At 62.9% G+C, this 19,171-nt stretch overlaps 5 protein-coding genes across 9 annotated transcripts in view; 3 read left to right on the top strand and 2 right to left on the bottom strand.

Moving 5' to 3' along the window:
* Positions 1 to 2,526: 2,526 nt before the first annotated feature.
* Positions 2,527 to 5,713, top strand: TRIM62 (tripartite motif containing 62). The gene is made up of 6 exons (XM_015882255.2): positions 2,527 to 2,607; positions 3,179 to 3,613; positions 4,310 to 4,405; positions 4,507 to 4,763; positions 4,831 to 4,946; positions 5,028 to 5,713. Exons 2-6 carry the CDS (start codon positions 3,206 to 3,208, stop codon positions 5,576 to 5,578), a joined length of 1,428 nt encoding a protein of 475 aa, XP_015737741.1. The 5' UTR covers positions 2,527 to 2,607; positions 3,179 to 3,205; the 3' UTR covers positions 5,579 to 5,713.
* Positions 5,714 to 6,143: 430 nt separating this feature from the next.
* On the top strand, positions 6,144 to 7,454 carry SVBP (small vasohibin binding protein). Its single transcript, XM_032448708.1, has 2 exons — positions 6,144 to 6,281; positions 6,429 to 7,454. The coding sequence occupies exons 1-2, from the start codon at positions 6,231 to 6,233 to the stop codon at positions 6,513 to 6,515; spliced, it is 138 nt and encodes a 45-aa protein (XP_032304599.1). The 5' UTR covers positions 6,144 to 6,230; the 3' UTR covers positions 6,516 to 7,454.
* On the bottom strand, positions 7,221 to 10,664 carry TMEM269 (transmembrane protein 269). Of its 5 annotated transcripts, XM_032448706.1 has the most exons (8): positions 10,270 to 10,380; positions 9,516 to 9,630; positions 9,316 to 9,360; positions 8,722 to 8,869; positions 8,555 to 8,652; positions 8,338 to 8,481; positions 8,066 to 8,266; positions 7,221 to 7,941 (listed from the first exon to the last, which is right to left on the bottom strand). In XM_032448706.1, exons 2-8 carry the CDS (start codon positions 9,571 to 9,573, stop codon positions 7,832 to 7,834), a joined length of 804 nt encoding a protein of 267 aa, XP_032304597.1. In that variant the 5' UTR covers positions 9,574 to 9,630; positions 10,270 to 10,380; the 3' UTR covers positions 7,221 to 7,831. The 5 variants fall into 5 exon arrangements, with proteins under 5 accessions (XP_032304597.1, XP_032304595.1, XP_032304598.1 ...); XM_032448704.1 differs by having other exon boundaries at positions 9,516 to 10,664; XM_032448707.1 differs by lacking the exon at positions 9,516 to 9,630 and having other exon boundaries at positions 10,270 to 10,395.
* Positions 10,665 to 11,647: 983 nt separating this feature from the next.
* CELA3B (chymotrypsin like elastase 3B) lies at positions 11,648 to 15,034 on the bottom strand. The gene is made up of 8 exons (XM_015882256.2): positions 14,587 to 15,034; positions 14,427 to 14,506; positions 13,939 to 14,036; positions 13,605 to 13,739; positions 13,388 to 13,524; positions 12,589 to 12,734; positions 12,359 to 12,511; positions 11,648 to 11,724 (listed from the first exon to the last, which is right to left on the bottom strand). The coding sequence occupies exons 1-8, from the start codon at positions 14,624 to 14,626 to the stop codon at positions 11,704 to 11,706; spliced, it is 810 nt and encodes a 269-aa protein (XP_015737742.1). The 5' UTR covers positions 14,627 to 15,034; the 3' UTR covers positions 11,648 to 11,703.
* Positions 15,035 to 15,328: 294 nt separating this feature from the next.
* Positions 15,329 to 19,171, top strand: part of HSPG2 (heparan sulfate proteoglycan 2) — a 30,459-nt gene continuing 26,616 nt past the window's right edge. Inside the window, 6 exon segments of the mRNA XM_032448681.1 lie at positions 15,329 to 15,405; positions 17,505 to 17,643; positions 17,734 to 17,817; positions 18,127 to 18,236; positions 18,314 to 18,372; positions 18,911 to 19,071. Of these exon segments, the coding sequence (XP_032304572.1) occupies positions 15,358 to 15,405; positions 17,505 to 17,643; positions 17,734 to 17,817; positions 18,127 to 18,236; positions 18,314 to 18,372; positions 18,911 to 19,071 (601 nt within the window). The 5' untranslated portion in view covers positions 15,329 to 15,357.

Consider the following 19,171-nt stretch of genomic DNA (forward strand, 5'->3'; position numbering starts at 1 on the left):
AGAAATCCAGAACAACCCTAACCCTGATCCTAACCCAAACTGTGATCCTAACCCTAACACCAATCCTCATCAAATCAAACCCTAACCCTGATCTTAACCCCAGTCCCAACCCTGATACCAGCCCCAAATCCAACCCCAACTCCAACCCTAATCTCTACCCCAACCCTGATCCCAGCCCCAAATCCAATTCCAACCCTAATCCCAATCCCAATACAAATCCCTGTTCCCTCCTCTTCCTTTCCCTGTTCCCAGCAGCAGAAAGGCATGACCCAAAGAAGCAGGGGATGCACGCTCCCAACTTGCCAACTGCAGCAAGTGCCCGCCGGGTGCTCATACAAAGGTAAGCAGGAGATAACGAAGCCAATTTAACAATTAACTGGGATTAATTTCCCTGTTTGCCCTAACACACATGCCCTGCTGTGTGGTTTCCCTTCATCCACATGTGCTGATACAGCCACTGCTCCCTCCCCTGTCTCACCCACAAGAAGGCTCCGGGCAGGGCATGCTTTCCTTCCTGCAGCACTAATGAAGACAGCTAACCAGCGCCAGTGATGTGATGTGTGCTGGGGGATCCCAGCTCCTGCTGGATCTGTGTCATCCCCTGGCCATCCTGTAGTGAAGTTCCATATTGCCCAAGTTTCTCAGTCCAGTTGCTATGATGAACTATAACCAACCATTAACCAACCCCTCAAAGCATCACAAACCCTAATCCTATCACAAACCCTAACCCTATCACAGACCCTAACCCTGCACCCAGCAACCCCATGACATCTCTCAGTCATTCTGTGTCCTCATGGGCTCGTGTCTGCATTGCTCACGTTTCCCTATCCGGACCCTATGAATAACACTAAACAAAACACTCAAAAAGCCCCAAACTCAGACCCTTAAATTTACCCTAACCCTAAAACTAAGTCTAACCTGAACTCTAACACAGTCTAACACAACCCTAACCCCAACCCTCACTCTAGCTGTAACCCTAACCCTAACTGTAACCCTAACCTGAAAGTAAACCCTAACCAACCTGATCAGCTCTATCCCTAACCAGTCCTGACCCATACTCTAACACTTAACCCATTGCTAAGGGGGAAAACTGAGTCATGGGAAGATAGAGGACAGGGGAAGTGTGGGACACCCAAGTCCAGCCCCAAACCCACAGTGCTGCTGCTGGGTCCAGCCCACACCAGTCAGTGCAAATTGGGGTTTGGGTTAAAGATGGGGTTGGGATTCAGGTTGAGGAGGTGGAGTGAGTGTTGGGTTTGAGGGATGGGGTTAGGGTTGGGCTTAAGGTAAGGATTGGGGTTTGGGTTAGGGTGAGGGGTTGGATTTGGCTTGGATTTAGGGTCAGGATTAGGGTTGAGTTTGGGGTAAGGACTGGGGTTGGTATCACAGCACAGGGGCTGAGGATTGGGGTAGGGCTGAAGTTAGGATAAGAGCTTGGCTTCAGGTTGGGGTTAGGATTGAGATCTGAATAACTGGGTTTGGGTTGGGGTAGAGTTGGGGCTCACGTTGGGGTTGAGGTTGGGGTTATGTGTGTTGTTGTTGATGATGATGATGATGATGATGATGCCAGCCGTGCCGTGCCGCCCCTTCCCCGCTCAGCTGGCGTTCTGACGATTGAATTCCAACTTTCCCCGGTCCCCAGCAGGTCCTGGCAGGGCGAGCAGCCCCGCATTCCTCCGGCAGAAACACGGGCAGAAATAACAAACCCCCGTTGGTCGGGGCTTATTTTCCCCCCTCCTTTTCCAGCCTTCGGGGCCGTCCTCCTGCCTGGGCAGGAACAAAGCGGGCGGTCATTCCCTGCGTGGGGTGGGGGCGGGGGGGCTGAGCGCTGCCATGTTTGCGTTGGCTCCCAGCCAGCCGTGGGGCTGCGTGCTGCCCCCAAACGTCCCCATCCTTCCTCCTGCACAGGGTGGGGGGCACAGGACGGGGAACCCACCCCCAACTCTTCCCATTGTGCCTCCGTGGGGGTCTCTGTCATTGTCTGGGGACGGTGAATTGGGGGCTGTCGCTGTGTTTAGGGGTGATGCTCAACTTGGGGGGGGGGGGGATGTTTTGGTGTAAGATCGGAGCTGCATTGGGGACATTGGTTCTGCTCGGGGGCAGGGCTGGATTTGGAGGCGATGCAGAACTTGGTGCCAGTGTTGGATTTGGAAACACCGCTTCGGGTTGGGGGCAATAGTGAACTTGGGGACAACGCTGAATGCGAGGACAATGCTGAACTGGGGCTCAGCACTGAATGTGTGTGTGTGCAGGGTGATCCCTGTGCTGTTAGATGCCGCCCTACATCCCCATCACTGTGTGTGCCCGCCCCCCCCGCGCCCCTTGTCAGAGATAACAACACGGTCCAGATGGAGGCGGGATGTGGCGCGGCCCCTTTAAGGCCCCCCCCGCCGTGTGGTGGTACGCGCCGCAGGGCCGCGCCGCGCGGGGGACAATGGGGCGGGGCGGTACCACTGTGTGCGCGGGGCGGGGGGAGGCAGGAAGTGCGGCCTGGCCCCGCCCCCCGCTCCTCGCCCACCCCCCGCCCGGCGCGGCGGGGCGCGGTGTGTGCGGCGGCGGCGGGGCCGCTTCCCCGGGCACGGCAACGGGCAGAGGCGGCGGCGGCGGGTGAGGCCTCGAACCCGGGTCCCGAGCGCGGCGGGGCGCGGAGCTGCGGGCGGGATTCGAACCCGTGTCCGTCGGGAGCGGCCTCAGCGCCGGGTGCCCCCGCTGCAGCCCCGCGGGTAGCGGCAGCTCCGGGCCTGCGCCGCAGCACGAGTCCTCCCTATGGCCCGACCCCAGCCCACCCATTGCATCCCGACCCCCAGCAGCACCAACCCCGTACCGCCCTGCTGCCCACCTTCACTGCCCCCACCATCACCCCCATATCACCCTGACCCACGCCCCCACTTATCATCTCGACCCCCAGCATCTCTAATACCAACCAGAGTCCCCAGCTATATCCTCCTCATCCCCAGCATCACCCACATCTACTTCAGCCCCCCCATATCCCCTGACACCCAGTCCCCCTATTACATCCTTCCCCATAGCCCCCTCGTATCACCTTGACCCCCCACCCCCTTACCAACCTGACCCCCATATTACAGCCTCGCCTCATTACAGCCCCGCTGCAGCCCCCCATTCTCATCCTGTCCCCTTTTCCCGCACTCTCACCCCTTCATCCCCCCCTATTTTGCAGCCCAGCCGTCCCACTGCAGCCCCAGCCATGGCCTGCAGCCTGAAGGATGAGCTGCTGTGCTCCATCTGCCTCAGCATCTACCAGGACCCGGTGAGCTTCGGCTGTGAGCACTACTTCTGCCGTCGCTGCATCACGGAGCACTGGGTGCGCCAGGAGCCTCAGGGCACCCGTGACTGCCCCGAGTGCCGCCGCACCTTCACAGAGCCCACGTTGGCCCCCAGCCTGAAACTGGCCAACATCGTGGAGCGCTACAGCGCCTTCCCCCTGGATGCCATCCTGGGGGCTCAGCGCAGCCCCTTCCCCTGCAAGGACCATGAGAAGGTGAAGCTCTTCTGCCTCACCGACCGCACCGTTGTCTGCTTCTTCTGCGATGAGCCGGCTGTGCACGAGCAGCACCAGGTCACCAATGTGGATGATGCCTTCGATGAGCTGCAGGTGGGCATCTGTCTGTCTGTTTGTCCCTGAACTTCCATCCCCCCCTCACTCCCGGGGTTGTGGTGTCTGTGGGATGTTCTGTTCATCCAGCTGTGTGCACCGTGCAGCACAGTGTCCATCTGTCCACATTCAGGACAGCCAGAGCTCCCTCTGCCTGTTTGCACGTGGCTCTGGGGTGCTGCTGCCCATGCAATCCCCTTGTCTATCCCAACAAGCGGAGTGCGATCCTCTGTCTATCTGTCCATCCGCACTGTGTGGTCACCCACCCACCCACCCATTTGTCTGTTCCTCCATCTGTGTGTGGCTCTGCTGGGCTGCTCCCTGGGGATCCCCAAGCAACCCCAAGACAGACCCTCTCCTGCCCCACACCGGACCCCACCTCCCACAATAGCACCAAGTCTCATCCCCAGACTTGCTGTGCCAGGGCAGCTTTGTGCCATGGACTGACCCTCTTGGGCTCCGATCACCACAGTGTCAGCTTAGACTCACGATAGATATCTATGGGTCTGCCTCACAGCTCTCCCAGCACTTCAGTGTCGTGCTGCTGGTGGCTGGGAGCACAGCCTGAACGTGGGGCAGGCACAAAGCTATGCACTTTCCCCACACCCCCGTGGAACATTGCTGCTGTGGGGTGGGGAAATGGGCAGTGCAGCGAGGCCGGGGCTGAGCACGGGGTCAGAGCACTCTGTGTTGCAGCGGGAGCTGAAGGAGCAGCTGCAGGGTCTGCAGGAGAGCGAGCGAGGCCACACCGAGGCTCTGCACCTCCTCAAGAGGCAGCTGGCTGACACCAAGGTAGGAGCAAGGCTGAATCCCTCCCCGTGTCCCCTCCCCGTGCGCTCTGCCAGGATGCTGATGGTCCCGCTGTGGCCTGGCCCTGCCCCACACCTCCTCAGTCCTCAGCCAAAAGCCTGAGGGCCACCATCGCGGAGGCCTTCGAGCGGCTGCACCGTCTGCTGCGGGAACGGCAGAAGGCGATGCTGGAGGAGCTGGAGGCCGACACAGCGCGGACGCTGACCGACATCGAGCAGAAGATCCAGCGCTACAGCCAGCAGCTGCGCAAGGTGCAGGAGGGCAGCCAGATCCTGCAGGAGCGTCTGGCTGAGGCCGACAAACATGCCTTCCTGGCTGGTGTTGCATCTCTGTCTGAGAGGTGGGTGGGCGCAGAGGGGCTGGGGGCTGCCCGTGGAGCTCTGTGCCCATCGCTGCCCGTCCTGCAGGTTGAAGGGGAAGATCCATGAGACCAACCTGACCTACGAGGACTTCCCCACCTCCAAGTACATGGGGCCGCTGCAGTACACCATCTGGAAGTCGCTCTTCCAGGACATCCACCCCGGTAAGCATGAGACTGGCAGGGAGGCGGGAGGGGGACGTGGTGCCCCCTGTGCTGGGGTTACTGACACCCACCCTTCTGCAGTGCCCGCTGCATTGACGCTGGACCCCGGCACGGCCCACCAGCGCCTCATCCTCTCTGACGACTGCACCATCGTGGCCTACGGCAACCTGCACCCGCAGCCGCTGCAGGACTCGCCGCGCCGCTTTGACGTGGAGGTGTCGGTGCTGGGCACGCAGGCGTTCGGCGGCGGAGTGCACTACTGGGAGGTGGTGGTGTCCGAGAAGACGCAGTGGATGATCGGGTTGGCACACGAGGCCGTCACCCGCAAGGGCAGCATCCAGATCCAGCCCAGTCGGGGCTTCTACTGCATCGTCATGCACGACGGGAACCAATACAGCGCCTGCACCGAGCCCTGGACGCGGCTCAACGTCAAGAGCAAGCTGGAGAAAGTGGGCGTCTTCCTGGACTATGACAAGGGGCTGCTCATCTTCTACAATGCCGACGACATGTCCTGGCTCTACACCTTCCGGGAGAAGTTCCCGGGGAAGCTGTGCTCCTATTTCAGCCCCGGGCAGAGCCACGCCAACGGGAAGAACGTGCAACCGCTGCGCATCAACACTGTGCGCATCTAGAGGGACCCGCGGGGCGGCAGCGGGACGGGGCCGTGCTGATGACTTTGGGTAGCGGGCACTGCGCGGCTGGTGTCCCCGTCCTGTGCTTCCACGCGGCCCTAAGGGCCCGGCCCTGCAATAAAAGGTGCATTTGGAGCCGTGGGGCCGTGCTGCAGCCCCTGCGTGGGGTGAGGGGTGCCGTGCTGTCCTATGGTGTGCCATGCAATAGGCACCATGCTGTCCTGCCCTATGGTGTGCCATGCAATAGGCACCGTGCTGGCCTGCCCTATGGTGTGCCATGCAATAGGCACCGTGCTGGCCTGCCCTATGGTGTGCCGTGCCGTCCTGCCCCGTGCCACGCGTTGTGGGGGTGCGGGGTGTGCAGCGGGGCTGTCAGGCGCTGTGCCGTGCTGGGGGCGGGCATTAGGGTCGTTAGGGGTGGGTTTATGGGGCCGATGTCCCGCAGTCCGTCCGTGCGATCCCGGCTGCGCTCCGTGCTGACGGGCTGGGTTCCGCCGTTCCCCTCCTGCCCGCCAGGGGGCGCTACGGCGCCGCGCGCGCTCTATCCATCCTGGTCTCTTTGGTCGCGCATGCGCGGGGGCGGCCCCACCGCCGCCATCTTGCAGTGGGCAGCATCCCGCCGGTAGCGGGGCGCGGCCCGGCCGGCCCGGCCATGGAGCCGAGCGGGGGGCGGAAGGAGCTGAAGCAGCGGCAGCGGGCGGAGGTGAGATGGGAGGAGCCGGGGCCCAACTGGGGCCTATTGGGGCCTATTGGAGGCTATTGGGGCCTATTGGAGGCTATTGGGGCCTATTCGAGGCCTACTCGGGCCTCGCGCGGCGCCTGACGCGCTCCGTGCCGTCCCCCCGCGCAGATCTACGCGCTGAACCGCGTGATGACGGAGCTGGAGCAGCGGCAGTTCGACGCGTTCTGCAAACAGATGCAGCACGGCGCGGAGTGAGCAGCGTCCCGGGCACAGCCGGACCGACAGCACCGAGCGGCCCGGCCGCACCGCCCGGCCCTTCCCCGGCTCAGTATTAATGGCCCGGCCCTGCGGAGCGCCTCGTTGTTGTTGTTGGTTTTGATTTTTTTCTGCCTTTTTTTTTCTTTTTAACCTTTTTTTTTCTAAATAAAGCAGTGCTCGTTTCACCCTCCTCCACCTCCTGCTCGCCCTCAGACCTTCCTCTGGAGCAGCCCCGGAGCTGCAGCTCTGCCCGACCCCTCCGGGATCGCGGGGCTCTGTGCCAGAGCAGCTGCAGGCGGTGGCTGCCAGCTGCACCGAGCCAATAGCCCCGAGCCAACAGCACTGATCCAGCAGCACGGAGCCTCCCGCACCACGCAGCCCCTCCCGTTGCCAGCAGTACAGCTCCCTGGGGTTCTTGCCCCGCGATGGGGTCGTTGTGTCCGTCTGCAGCTGCTGGCGCTGCAGGATCTCCCTGGAGGTTGGAGCGATGGATCTGCTCCGCTTCCTCTGCTGCTCGCTGAGGTCTGACCTTCGTTTCCTCCCCCCACCCACAGCTCCCAGTGCGGGCAGTGCAGTTGTTCTCCAGCTCTTTTATTTCCAGAGAGTTCGGCCCCAGGGTTTCAGGTTCCATTTTTCCCTTCCACGTCCCTCTCTCCCTCCCAAACCTCAGCGACCGGGCGCAGAAAGGAAAAAGAAAAAGAACACGCTTCAGATATTATTTCACTATGGTGGCACTTCAGGAGTAAATACCGGAGCATTCCCCGTGCCTCAGGGCTGGGCTCTGCAAGGAAATGGGGCACCCTCGGGTGTGATGGATGACCGTCTCCCATCCCGCCGTGGGGCACTTGCTGCAGGGGCTGCTTCCTCCTCATGGCGAGGATTTGGGGGACATAAAGCCGCTGCAATTGTGCCCTCAATAAATTACTATGTACAGTGGGAATGCGTCGGTCACACTGCCATCTCCTCCGTCTGTGTCCCAGCTGGTGGGACTGGCAGGAGGCACCGGGTACGGATGGGCAGGGCAGGTTGGAGCCCGGCCTGAGCTCTGCTGGTGCCAAGTTCCTCTCTGCGGGAGCTCAGTTGTTTTCTAAGCAGGCTCTGCCGTGGTAGGAAACCCTGTGGGGCCGCAGTGTTGCGCCTGCTGGGTTTGGGAGTCTGCTGCTGTGGCTGTCCTCTCTGGGAAGAGCTAACGGAGGTGGGGGTTGAGACAGCCTGGTGCTGGCATCCGAGAGTGAGGCAGAGGAGTGCTGTACTATGTGTTCGGTGGAGGTTAAGGTGGAGCAGTCTTTGCCAGGGCTGTCACAGCTTGGCCATTAGGCTTTGCAGCTCCAGATGGCAAAGGGGAGTAAGATGTACGACGCCGACCAGGCGAGGTAGTAGATGGGAGCAACCGTTGTGGGCGAGAACAGGATGGCCACAATGCCTGCAGGGGGGAACCGGCACCGTCAAGGGCAGAGTGTCACTCCCACACCTCCCTGGATTGCTGCTCCATGGGACGGCTGAGCACCCACTGTGAAAGCAGGATGGGTTTTACCTCCGCTCCTTACCTCCGGCATAGATCACTTTCTTCCAGCACTGTGACTCCAGCACTTTGTCGTGGGGGTAGAACCCGCGGTCAACCATGAAGAGGACCATGGCAATAGCAGCAACGCGCAGCAGCACCACGTGGCCACCCGTCAGCAAGAAGGTGCTGGCCAACAGCGACGAAGCGTAGGGGCATGGCAAGCCCCGGTAGGTGAAGGGGATCCCTGCGGGGTGCCATGTGCTCAGCCTGGAGCCCTGTGGGGTGCCCAGCCCCAGAGCAAACCCTGATCCTTACCACTAGAGAAGAAGCAGAGGCGGGCAAAGACAGCCAGCACGTACGCGATGACCAGCAGCCCGTCCAGCATGCCGCGTGGCTGCAGCAGCAGTGCCGTGGCCAGCCCGAAGGATGTGAAGTCGGCAAAGTCATCCAGCTTGGCTCCTGCAGGGGGTGAATGGGTGAGGGGGCGGCTCACAGCTGGTACCCCCAGCACATCCCCAGCCCTGGGGCTTACCCAGTGCTGAGCAGGCGTCAAGCTGCCGGGCGACGGCTCCGTCGGCCAAATCGAGCAGGAAGCCCAGCAGGAGCAGCCAGCAGGAGCAGTGGTACTGGCTGTGGGGGGAGAGGCATCAGCCCCATGCTGCTTTCACAACCTGCCCCCTCAGTCTGTGCATCCCCCACCTGTTGAGGCTGCAGAGGATGGAGGAGAGCCCCACCATCAGGTTGGCCATGGAGAGCGCGTTGGCCGCATTTTTCCGGATGAACTCCAGCACCTGCGCCCGTCCCGCCGGCCTGCTCAGGAACAGCTTCTTGGTGTACTGGAAGATACCTGCAAGCCGCCGAGATGCTGGTCAAGGGCACAGGTTTGGGGCTGGGAGTTTATTAAGTGCCCAAGGTAGCAGGTCGGTGCTCTGCCCCCCTCCGACGATGGGAAGGGGATGGTGGAGGCTTGTGGGCAGGAGCCTTCGCGCAGCGCTTTCCCCCTCCTCCTCATGCTCCTGCACCTCTCCCCAAACCATTCGGGTTCTGCAAGCCCCTGCCTCTGTCTGCCCGCAGGAGGCAAAGGAGAAAGCAAAAGACTACCAAAATAACAAACAAACAAACAAACAAAAAAAGAAAAACCAACCAACCAAAAAATAAAAAAAAAAGCCAAACCCAAAGCTCAGAATAAAAGCCAACCCCAGTGTTAAGCTCTATTGATCTTATATACCTATAGAGCTACGCTTTAGAGAAAGTGTTAAGGGTCATGTCCTACTAGTGTGTTTTGCACCCTGCCTTTGCCGTGGTCCCAAAGCCAGGCAAGCTGGTGAGATCCTTCATCTGAAAGAAAACAGCACGTCAGAGCACAACAAGAGCCACAACCGCTCCCCCCCCGCCGCCCGGCACGGCCGGGTCCCCGCGCTCCCTCCTGCAGGAAGGAAATATTCCAAGTATTCCTCCTTTCCGAGCAGGGTGGGGGTGCTGCTGCCGCTGACCTTTGGCCACCCCACCCCAGGCCACACTGCTGCGGTTTGGGGCCGGGCAGGTGTGCATGGAAAAACACCCTGAGGAGGCGGGCACGGGGAGGTGTTCACTTCCAGCCCTGGTTTTCTGCAAGAAACGGCATTTTTGGGGCACGCAGCCCATGCACCGCACTGTGCCCTCCCTGAGGCTGAGCAATTTTAGGCTCTTCCTGTGCTGTGGGGAGAGGAAAAGTGGGCAAAAGGTGGCATTTTGGGGTCTGACCAAAGTGGCCACTGGTCTGAAGCAAAGCAATGCCCAGTGGGCAGCACTGTGTTCTGCTGCATCACAATGCTGCACAGCGCTGCACCTGGTCCTGGCATTCCCAGCCCCAAAGGCACAGTGATATGGGGAGAAAGAATGGGGTTTGGCCCCACCGCTGGCAGTGCTTTTATTACTGTTCCGGGGGGGGGGGAGAAAACATGGATTTGTCTCTTTCCGCGTTGACCCTGTGTGTGTTATGGGCACCTGCTCAGAACAGGGAGTTCCAGGGCAGGTTTAGCACGAAGGCAGAGCAGGGTCAGCTCTCACTTCTTCCCATCACAGCGCTGCAGTGCACCCGGCCGCGCATTGAGCCGCACTGTGCCATCACCCTGAACCACCCCACATCTGCAGACCTCACCCAGCCGACATATACCAGGAAACCCCAAAACACCCAAAGCAGCCCATTTCCAACAGGAAGCCTCGCGCTGGGCCAGGGGATGTCAAGGGCATTGAAGCAGGACTTACCAACCGGCGGTGACACCATCCACATGGCTGCGGTGTGGGGAAACTGAGGCAGTGGCCAGGCAGGCGCTGTGTGCGCGACGGTGACACCGTGTTATATAGGGACGGGCTTTGCCGGGAACGGGCTGAGTCACCCGTGGGGGTGGGTCCGGCCAGAGGACATGGGGGTTTTGGAGGCGGATGGCACCGCGGTGAGGGAGGAGCTGCCTGGGGCTGCACGGCCGCATGCCCGTGCCAGGCTCACGGTGTCCATGCCAGCCTTGCATGAGCCGTGCCAGGCCCTGCAGCGCCTGTGCCAGGATCAAAGTTCCCAAGCCCGGCTCATGGTGCATGTGCCAGCCCCATGCTGCCCTTGCCAGGCTCTCAGCACCCATGCCAGGCATGCAGCACCCATGCCAAGTTTGCAGTACCCGTGCCAGGCGCACAGCACTTGTACAGCCTTGTACCACTCGTGCCAGCCTTGTAGAACCTTGCACCACCCATAGCAGACTTGCAGCACTCATGCCACACTTGCAGCACCCACATCAGCCGTGCAGCACCCATGCCAGCTGCCCCCTGCCCAGCCCACCCACCTGTCCCAGCTTCATGTGGGTGGCACCGCTTGCACAAGGGTGTCACGAGCTGAGCTGGCCTCAGCAGCAAGAGCAAAGGGCCCCCCTGGGGAGCAAAGGTCCCCCTCACAGTCACCGGGCCCCATAAAACCCTGCAGCTTTGCGCCTGCAGCAGGACGTGATGGGATTTTCCATCTGGCTCAGGGTGGCCTCGTCCCCACAGGGATGTGGGGCTCCCAGCGGGATGTGATGGGGGCAGCGGGGGCCCCATGCGTGCCGGGCACAGTCAAAGGGCCCTTTGTTCCTGGTCACGCGCTGCAGACGGTGGTTGCGAGGAGACAGCCAGGCCAGGAGGGCAGGAGGCGGCGGGCGAGAGCTGGGCACAGAGCTGCTGCCATGGCCATGTGTGCAGAATGGGGCGCCCAGAGGGGACCCCTCCCCGTGGCATCGGGGCACCTCGGGGCACTTGTTCCATAGGGCTCAGGTGTCGGGTGCCTGTCCCTGTGGCATCTTGTGGGACCATCACCACCGTGGCCTCAGGTGCCTTTGGGTGGAGGTTGGAACCCATCCCCGTGGCATCAGAGCACCTCGTGCCCACCCCTCTGATATCTGAATGTCTCCAGGTGCTGCTCCTACAACATCCCAGGACAATGAGGGGACCCTTCCCACAGTGCATGGCATCCCATGTGCCCATCCCTGCGGTGCCACCGCGCTGCCAGTGCCCGCTCTGCCAGTGCCATCTGCTGGCAATGCGGCTGCTCGCACCAGGTGTGTGCCTGGCTGTGCACCATCACCCCCCCCCCATCCCCCAGCACACAGGACACTCGGGGTCAGCTCTACAGGTTTATTTGCGCACTGTGATGCATGGAGGTCGCTGCTGCTCCACTCAGCTGTTGTTTGCCATGGTCTGGGAGAGAAAAGTGGCTCAGGGTGGGCTCAGCACCCCAATATCAGAGCATGACGGCACCCCTGCACCTTGGTACCCCAATATCTCAGCATCCCTCAGCCCAATACTGTGGAACTTTGATCACCCCCTCCCAGTGTCCCAGCACACTGGAACCCCAATATGCCGACAGCTTGACACCCTGCTACTCTGACAAACCAGTGTCCCAGCCACCCAGTGTTCCAACATCTCAGCACCCCAACACCCAGCACCTCAACATCCCAACACTACAATATCCCAGTATCCCATCACCCGTGTCCCAACATCCCAGTGTCCCAGCACCAAACACTCCAGTATCCCAACAACCCAACATCCCAGCACCCTGACACCCCCCTGTTCCAGCCCTGGCAGCCCGGTAATAGTAATAGTAATAATAGTAATAGTAATAGTCTCGTGCGGGTTGGAAGGGACCTTAGAGATCATCGAGTCCAACCCCCGGGATTCGAGCCTCTGTGCTGCAGAGCGGCACTTCTACCACTTGCGCCACAGGGGATTCAAACACCCGGGCCCCAGTGTTGCAATGCGGCATTCCTACCACCTGTGCCACCGGGGCACACCCCGGGTGTTCTGCCATCCCCACCATCCCAGCAGTGCCCACCTCGGCAATCCAGTCCTCAAAGGCAGAGACACGCGTGAAGACAGTCGGCTTCTTCGGAGCGTCACAGCCCAGAGCAGACACAAAGCTGGCGATGCCATGCACCTCCCATTGCCCATCCTCAGCCTGGCAGTTCAGGGGGCCGCCCGAGTCGCCCTGGGGACAGGATGAGGGTCAGGGTTGTTTGGGGTGCTCCAGCCCCTCGTTGTTGTGCGGTGTAGCACAGCACTCACGTTGCAGCCGGCCTGCTCAGCGCCACCAGCACAGATCATGGTGGTGCGGATGGAAATGCTGCCCCACCAGTCGGGCTGTGTGCACTGCTTGTGATCCACCACCGGCATCAGAGCGTCCTGAAGTTTGTCTGGCAATGGTCCCCCCGCTGGCAGTAGGGGATGTTTAGTGACCCAGGTGGACAACATGGTACCCAGCATCCTGCTCACCAGCCTCAGCCGTCCCACATCCATCCCACATCTGCTCCACGTCCATTCCATGCCCATCTACCCATCCATCCATCCATCCACTCATCCATCCATCCATCCATCCATCCATCCATCCATCCATCCATCCATCCATCCCACAACCACCCCATGTCCATCACGTATCCATCCCACACAGAGTCAGAGGGACCTCAAGAGATTGAGTCCAGTCCCTGCTACAGCAGTTCCCTACAATAGGTCACACAGATGGGCATCCAGCCAGGCCTCGAATAACTCCATAGGAGACTCCCCAACCTTTGTGGGCAACCCGTTCCAGTGGCCCACCACCCTTAACATACAGGTAACACCTACCCACGCATCCATCCATCTCTACAACCCTCATCCACCCATAAACCATCCATCCACCCATCCAGCACCAACTGTCCTACCTCCGTCCCACAACCATCCATTCATCCTACAGCCAGCCATCCCTCCACCCACCACCTACCCATCCCTCCACCCCATATCCCACATCCATCCATCACCCTTCCAAACAGCCTCCGTGCCCTACACCCTCCCCTCTCTCCCCACCCCCCTCCTCCATCCCCGCACGCACTGGTCAGCCTCCCCCAGCCGCTCAGATAGCAGGGGTAGCCATTGGGCAGCACGGTGCCTGCAGGCGGCAGCCGCCCTATCTGCACGTAGTCGTTGAGCACAGCGTTGCGCCGCAGCTTCAGCAAGGCGATGTCATTGCTGCAGGTGGGGACACACGTGTCAGTGGTGCGAGACCCCCAGGTGGGCACCGCAGCCCTGTGCCGCCGCGCCGCGCTCACCCGCAGGCTACGCAGAAGCTGCTCCACTTGGGGTGCACGAAGATGTCATCGGCTGCCACGGGGATGCGCTGCTCGGGGCCTTCGGAGGAGCTCATGTCGTACTCACCCAGCACCACCTCATAGGTGAGCGATGAGCTGCACGGGGACACGGTGCCTGCTGAGCCCAGCAAATGGGGCTGACAGCCCTCCCGCCCCCATCCTCCCCTGCTGCTGTGCTCCCCCCACCTCAGTGCTGCAGCTCCAAGCAGAGCTGCATCGCCCCGTGCACTGCACATCATCCCTGCGCCCCATCCCTGTGCCCACCCTGCAGCCCACCCCATGGCATGTGGCTCACGAGATGCAGTGTGCGGCTGTCATCACCCAGTCGGGAGCGATGAGGGTCCCCCCGCAGGTGTGTCGGAAGGTGCCGTCGCGCTCGTACTGCAGGGAGATCTGAGGGGCCACAGGGTCAGCGAGGTGTCACCCACCGCAGTGACCCCATCCCTGTCCCCCAAACACCCCTAACCCAAACCCCAGCATTAGCCCTAACCATAACTATAAACATAATGATAACCCCAATCGTAGCCATAAGCCTCATTCTAACCTTGGTCCTCATCATAACCGCCACCCCAACCCTAGTTTCACCATAACCCCAACCCCTACCTCAACCACAACCCAACTTCAACCCTGATCCCACCCCTAACCCTAATCCCAACCCTAACCGTAACCATAACTCCTAACCCCAAACTTAACCCCAACCTCAACCTCAACCCCAACCCTATCCCCAACCTCAACCCCAACCCTAACCCTAATCTCAACCCCAACCCATCCCATGCTGCTCACCTGCCATGGCCAGCTGTACGGCACCGCATCCTGCCCGTTCACCACCCGTGACGAGTCGGGCAGCACGGCAGCACGGCAGCCTGCACGATGGGGTGATCGTCACCTGGAGGGGCAGCAGGACCCCAACCAGGGGACAGCGGTGGGTCTGGGGGCAACTTACCGACATTCAGCAGCAGCAGGGGGACGAGGAGCGCCAGCATTGTGCTCAGGGTTTGGCCAGGTGGCACGGGGCGCCCGCCGGCCTTAAATCCCCCCCTTATCAGAGCCCCTCCTTGGCCCCAAGGCCACCCCTGGGAGCGGGCAGCCGGTGCCCAGCTGGGGGCTGCACGGCGTGGAGGAGCCGTAGGGGCTCAGGGCTGCGATCCTTCCCTACGGGCACAGCGCTGGGGGATGGGGTGGTGTCCCAGAGCCCCGCGGGGGGCACAGCAGGGCGCTGCCCCATGGGAGACGTGCAGGTGTGGGGCCGGAGTTAACCATTAACGCCCAGCCTTGGGGGGCACAAGGCCTCGTGCGCCCTGCAGGGTGGGTGTGGGTGCTGCCACAGCCCCGCACAGCCCCATCTCCCCAGCGTGCCCCTCTGCAGCCCGTTGTTCCCCGAGCTGCGCCCCGCTCTCTTCTCACCCGCACCCCCGCAGCCCCCACCCGCCCCGCACCCCCCGGCTCCTGCTGCCCCCCGCCCCGCATCGCCCCGCGCCCCACGGCCGTCCCGCGTCCCGCTCCCCACGCAGTTCCACGCCGGTCCCCCCGGGTGTCCCCACGCGGCCCCGCTCCCGGCGGTGCCCCCACGTGACCCCGGCTCTCTGACCCCACGCCCCCACCCCGCGCCCCTTTCCCCCCGTGGGCGCGTTTCCCGGCGGCCCCGCCCCGAGGCTCAGCGCGGTGGGGCGGAGCGGGGCCGGGGCGCGGAGCGGGGCCGGAGCGGAGCGGGGCGATGGGGCGGCCGGTGCCCGCCGCGCTGCTGCTGCTGGCGGCGCTCGGAGTGAGTCGGGGGGCGGCACCGGGACGGGTTGAGTTGGGGGGTTGGAGTCCGGGCTGGGGGGGGAGGCGGGGGATGGAGTCCCGCGTGGGCCGGGAGCGGCGCGGTCCCGGGGAGGAGGTGGGGTCTCCGCGAGGGTCCCGTCCCGTTTTGGAATGGGGGTCTCGCGTCGGCCCCGCGTGACCCCGCGGGGTGGGGATGGGGGTCTCGCTGCTTTTGGGGCGCTGTTACCCCCCCCACCCCCCCTTAAGTCGCAGCCGCTCTATATTTACCGGCTGACGGAGGAATGCAAAAATAGCGCTCCCGAAATACGTCCGGGGGGCGCCGTGGGGGGGTCCCGTCGGGTGTGGGGGGGTGAAGGCGTTTCGGGTCCCCCCCACGCCCCGTGTCTCTGTGTGTTGGGGGGAGGTGTGGGGCTGGGACGGTGCCCGGGGCGGAGAACAGAGCGCCTTTCTGCTCGGGGCCATGCTGGCACGGCCCCCCCCCGTGGGGATGGGGGGGGCGCACGGGGGGGTCCGTTCATATGGCCAAAGAAGGCCCGGCCGGGCCGCGCGGGGCGGGGGGGCCCGAATCGGGATAAATTAGGCAATGCGGAGCGGGGAGGAATGCACCCCCCCCTTTGCCCCCCCTCGGTCCGTTACCCCCCCGTGTCCCCGGCCCAGCGCTCCCACCCGCAGCTGTTTCGCCCCCATATCGCTGGAGGGGGCAGGGGAGGGTCATGCAGCTGTTGACCCCCCAGGAGGGTCCCGTCCAGCTGTGCCCCCCCCCTCCTCCACGGCCCTTGGGAGGAAGCTGGACGGGACGGGGAGGGGGAACACCACCTCTTGGCCTTGGGGAAACAATGGGGGGGGGGGAGGGGGGCGGCTATTAATAACCCCCCCCCCCCCCGGTTATTATTCCCGGCCCCTCCGGGCCCGGCCTTCCTGTGCTGCGTCACCCCCCGCTTCCTCCTCTTCCTCGCCGGGCGGGGGGGGCCGGGCTGTGGGGCGGTGGGGGAGGGACCCTCCCCGCATCGGGGCGTCGAGCGGAGCCGCACGTGGCGCCGGCGGACGTGACAGCGGGGTGGCGCTTCCTCCTCCTCCTCTTCCTCCCGTCCCGCTCCCCCGGGTCCGGCCGCGGCTCCGGGCGGGATCATGGGCCGGCAGATGGAAAATGTGAGCGGCGGTGTCCGGCCGGAGCCCGACCCGCTTCCGGAAACCCGAGAGGGGACACGGCTCCCCCCCCCCTCCCCCGCCCCGACTCCGCGCCCTGTTGGCGGCTGGACCCGCCGCCGGCGGGGGGGGGGGGGGGGGGTGGGGGGGGGATGGGGGCATCTCCCACCCGTGGGGGCAGAGCGGCCGCAGTTCTGTGCACAGCAATGAGAGCCGAGCCCCAAACTGCTGCATGCGTTGGGAGCGGCAGCTGAGCACCCGCAGCTCAGTGCATGCATGGGTGCACTGGGAAGGGCTGCACTGCAACGGGGGGCACGCTTGGAGAGCGGCATTAGAGCTCCCGGGAGTGCAGTGCATGCACGGGGAGCTGCAGCAGAGCACACCCAGTTCGGTGCATTCAGCACATGCACAGCACGGCCCCGTGCCTCAGTTTCCCTGCCTGCAGCTCTCCCACCAACAGCAGCTCCCCCTCATTGCTGCCTTATTTTGGGGTGCTGCTCTGTGCCATGCAGGGGGTGGGAGGGGGCCCATTTACACCCATTGTGTGGGTAAATCCCCCCCCCCCCCGGGCCCTGTGTGCAGCGCCCGCTTAATCCACCCGCTGTTGTTTGCACAGCAAAGTGCTGCCCCGACGGATTCCTCCTGGGCAGCGGGGGGGGTCCAGCCTTTACTGCCCCCCTGCTCGTGCAACGTGACTGCACACTGCTGTGCACACACACACACACACACTCACGGGGTTGTGCTGTGTGCAGCCCTGCGTGGTGGTGCCAGACTCAGGAATGCGGTGGTGGGCGGCGAGCGGAGCCGGGGGGGCGATGAGCTCATCCCCCCCACCCCACACACACCACCCCCCCCTCCATCACCCGCCGTGACCGCAGCACACAGCAATGTGCCCCGGCTGCGGGGGGAGCACGGTGACGTGGCCGTGCAGTGATGGCTGTGACCCCCCAGGTGTGCCATGCCACCATCCCGCCCGAGAGCTCCTTCCCCGAGGACACGGTGCCCGACCACGTTGGCAGCACGTGGCGCCGGCGCTACTACGCACAGCTGTCTGACGATGAGGACCTGCTGGCGGATGAAGCATCTGCAGGTAATGTGGCACCGGGTGGCACCTGTGTGTGTGTGTATGTGTGTGTGTGTGTGTGTGTACTCCAGCTGCTCACAGTGTCCTCTTTTGCAGATGGCAGTGGGGAGCTCGGCAGTGGGGATGTGGAGCTGGTGGCTGCGACACCCCCGGTGCCCGGTACAGTGTTGGCACCCACCGGTAAGGGAACATCACCAGGTGACACCGTGGGGTGACACAGCTGCGCTGCTCTGTGCTCACGCTCTCTCTGTTCTCCATACTCTCCGCTTTCCTTCCTCCTCTCTTCCTCTTCCTCCTCCCCTCGGCGGCAGCGGCCGTGCCCCCCCCAGCGGGCATGGTGGTGGCTGAGCCCGAGGATGATCCCCCAATCAGTAAGTGGCACTTTGGGGACTCTCACTCTTACCTGTGGCAGCGGGGCGGGCTGGTGTTTTTGGTGTTTTTGGTGTTTTTGGGGTGCCGACCTTCCCCCCTCCCACACTCCTCCCACAGTTTATTTCCGGGCGCTGGTGAACTTCACCCGCAGCATCGACTTCAGCCCCCGCCTGGAGGACCCCAACTCAGAGGAGTTCCGTGAGGTGTCCGAGGCTGTGGTGGACACGGTGAGGGGCTGCGGGGCCGTGGGGTTGGGGAGCAGCCGGGGGGGCACACCCTGACCCCGGGTCTCTTCCCAAATCAGCTGGAGTCAGAGTATTACAAGATCCCCGGGGAGCAGATGGTCAGCGTGGTGTTCATCAAGTGAGTGAGGGCGTAATGGGGGCTTGGGGGAGGGGGAGGTTTTGGGGGTTATGGGGATATTGGGGGTGTAGGGGAGACTTGTGGGTGAAGGGTGGTCCCAAGGGATGTGCAGGGGTTGAATGGGGAGGTTTGAGGTGCCGAGGGAGTGGGGGGGAGGGATGGGGAGGTTGAGGGTGCAGAGAAGGATGGGGGGGTGATGGGGAGTCTGAGTGCAGGGTATATTTGAGGGGATGGGAGAATCTGGGATGATAGGAGGGTTTTGTGCATGCAGGAGTGGTTGGGGAAGGATGGGGAGTTTTGGGGGCTCATGGGAGGTGTGCGGGTGTGGGCTGGTTGAGGGGTTTTGGGGGGCAGAGAGCTATGGGGGGATGGGGTGGTTGGGTGGAATAGGGTGGTTGGGGAAGGATATGAAGTTACAGGGTAGAGGAGAGGTTTGGGGGCTGTGGGATGTTGGGGGATGTGGGGATATAGGGGACGTGTGGCTCTTTGTGGGGGGGCATGCGGGGTCTGTGGGGCAGTGCTGACCCTGTGCCCACAGAGAGCTGGAGGGCAGCGTGTTCGTGGAGCTGGATGTGGGCTCAGAGGGAAATGGGGACGAGGAGCAGATCGGCGCCGTGCTGCGCAGTGTGGTGAGCGCCGGCTCCATCGCCTCCTACGTCACCTCACCTGCTGGCTTCCAGTTCCGGCGCCTGGGGGCCGGTGAGTGGGGAGTGGGCAGAAGAGCCCCGTAACCCCCCATGGGGCGCAGCGTGTCAGCGTGCCTCGAGCCCTTCTTTGGCACCGATGCCCTACAGTGGCT

This window comes from Coturnix japonica, chromosome 21, assembly GCF_001577835.2.
Source record: "Coturnix japonica isolate 7356 chromosome 21, Coturnix japonica 2.1, whole genome shotgun sequence".
NCBI classification, from domain to species: domain Eukaryota; kingdom Metazoa; phylum Chordata; class Aves; order Galliformes; family Phasianidae; genus Coturnix; species Coturnix japonica.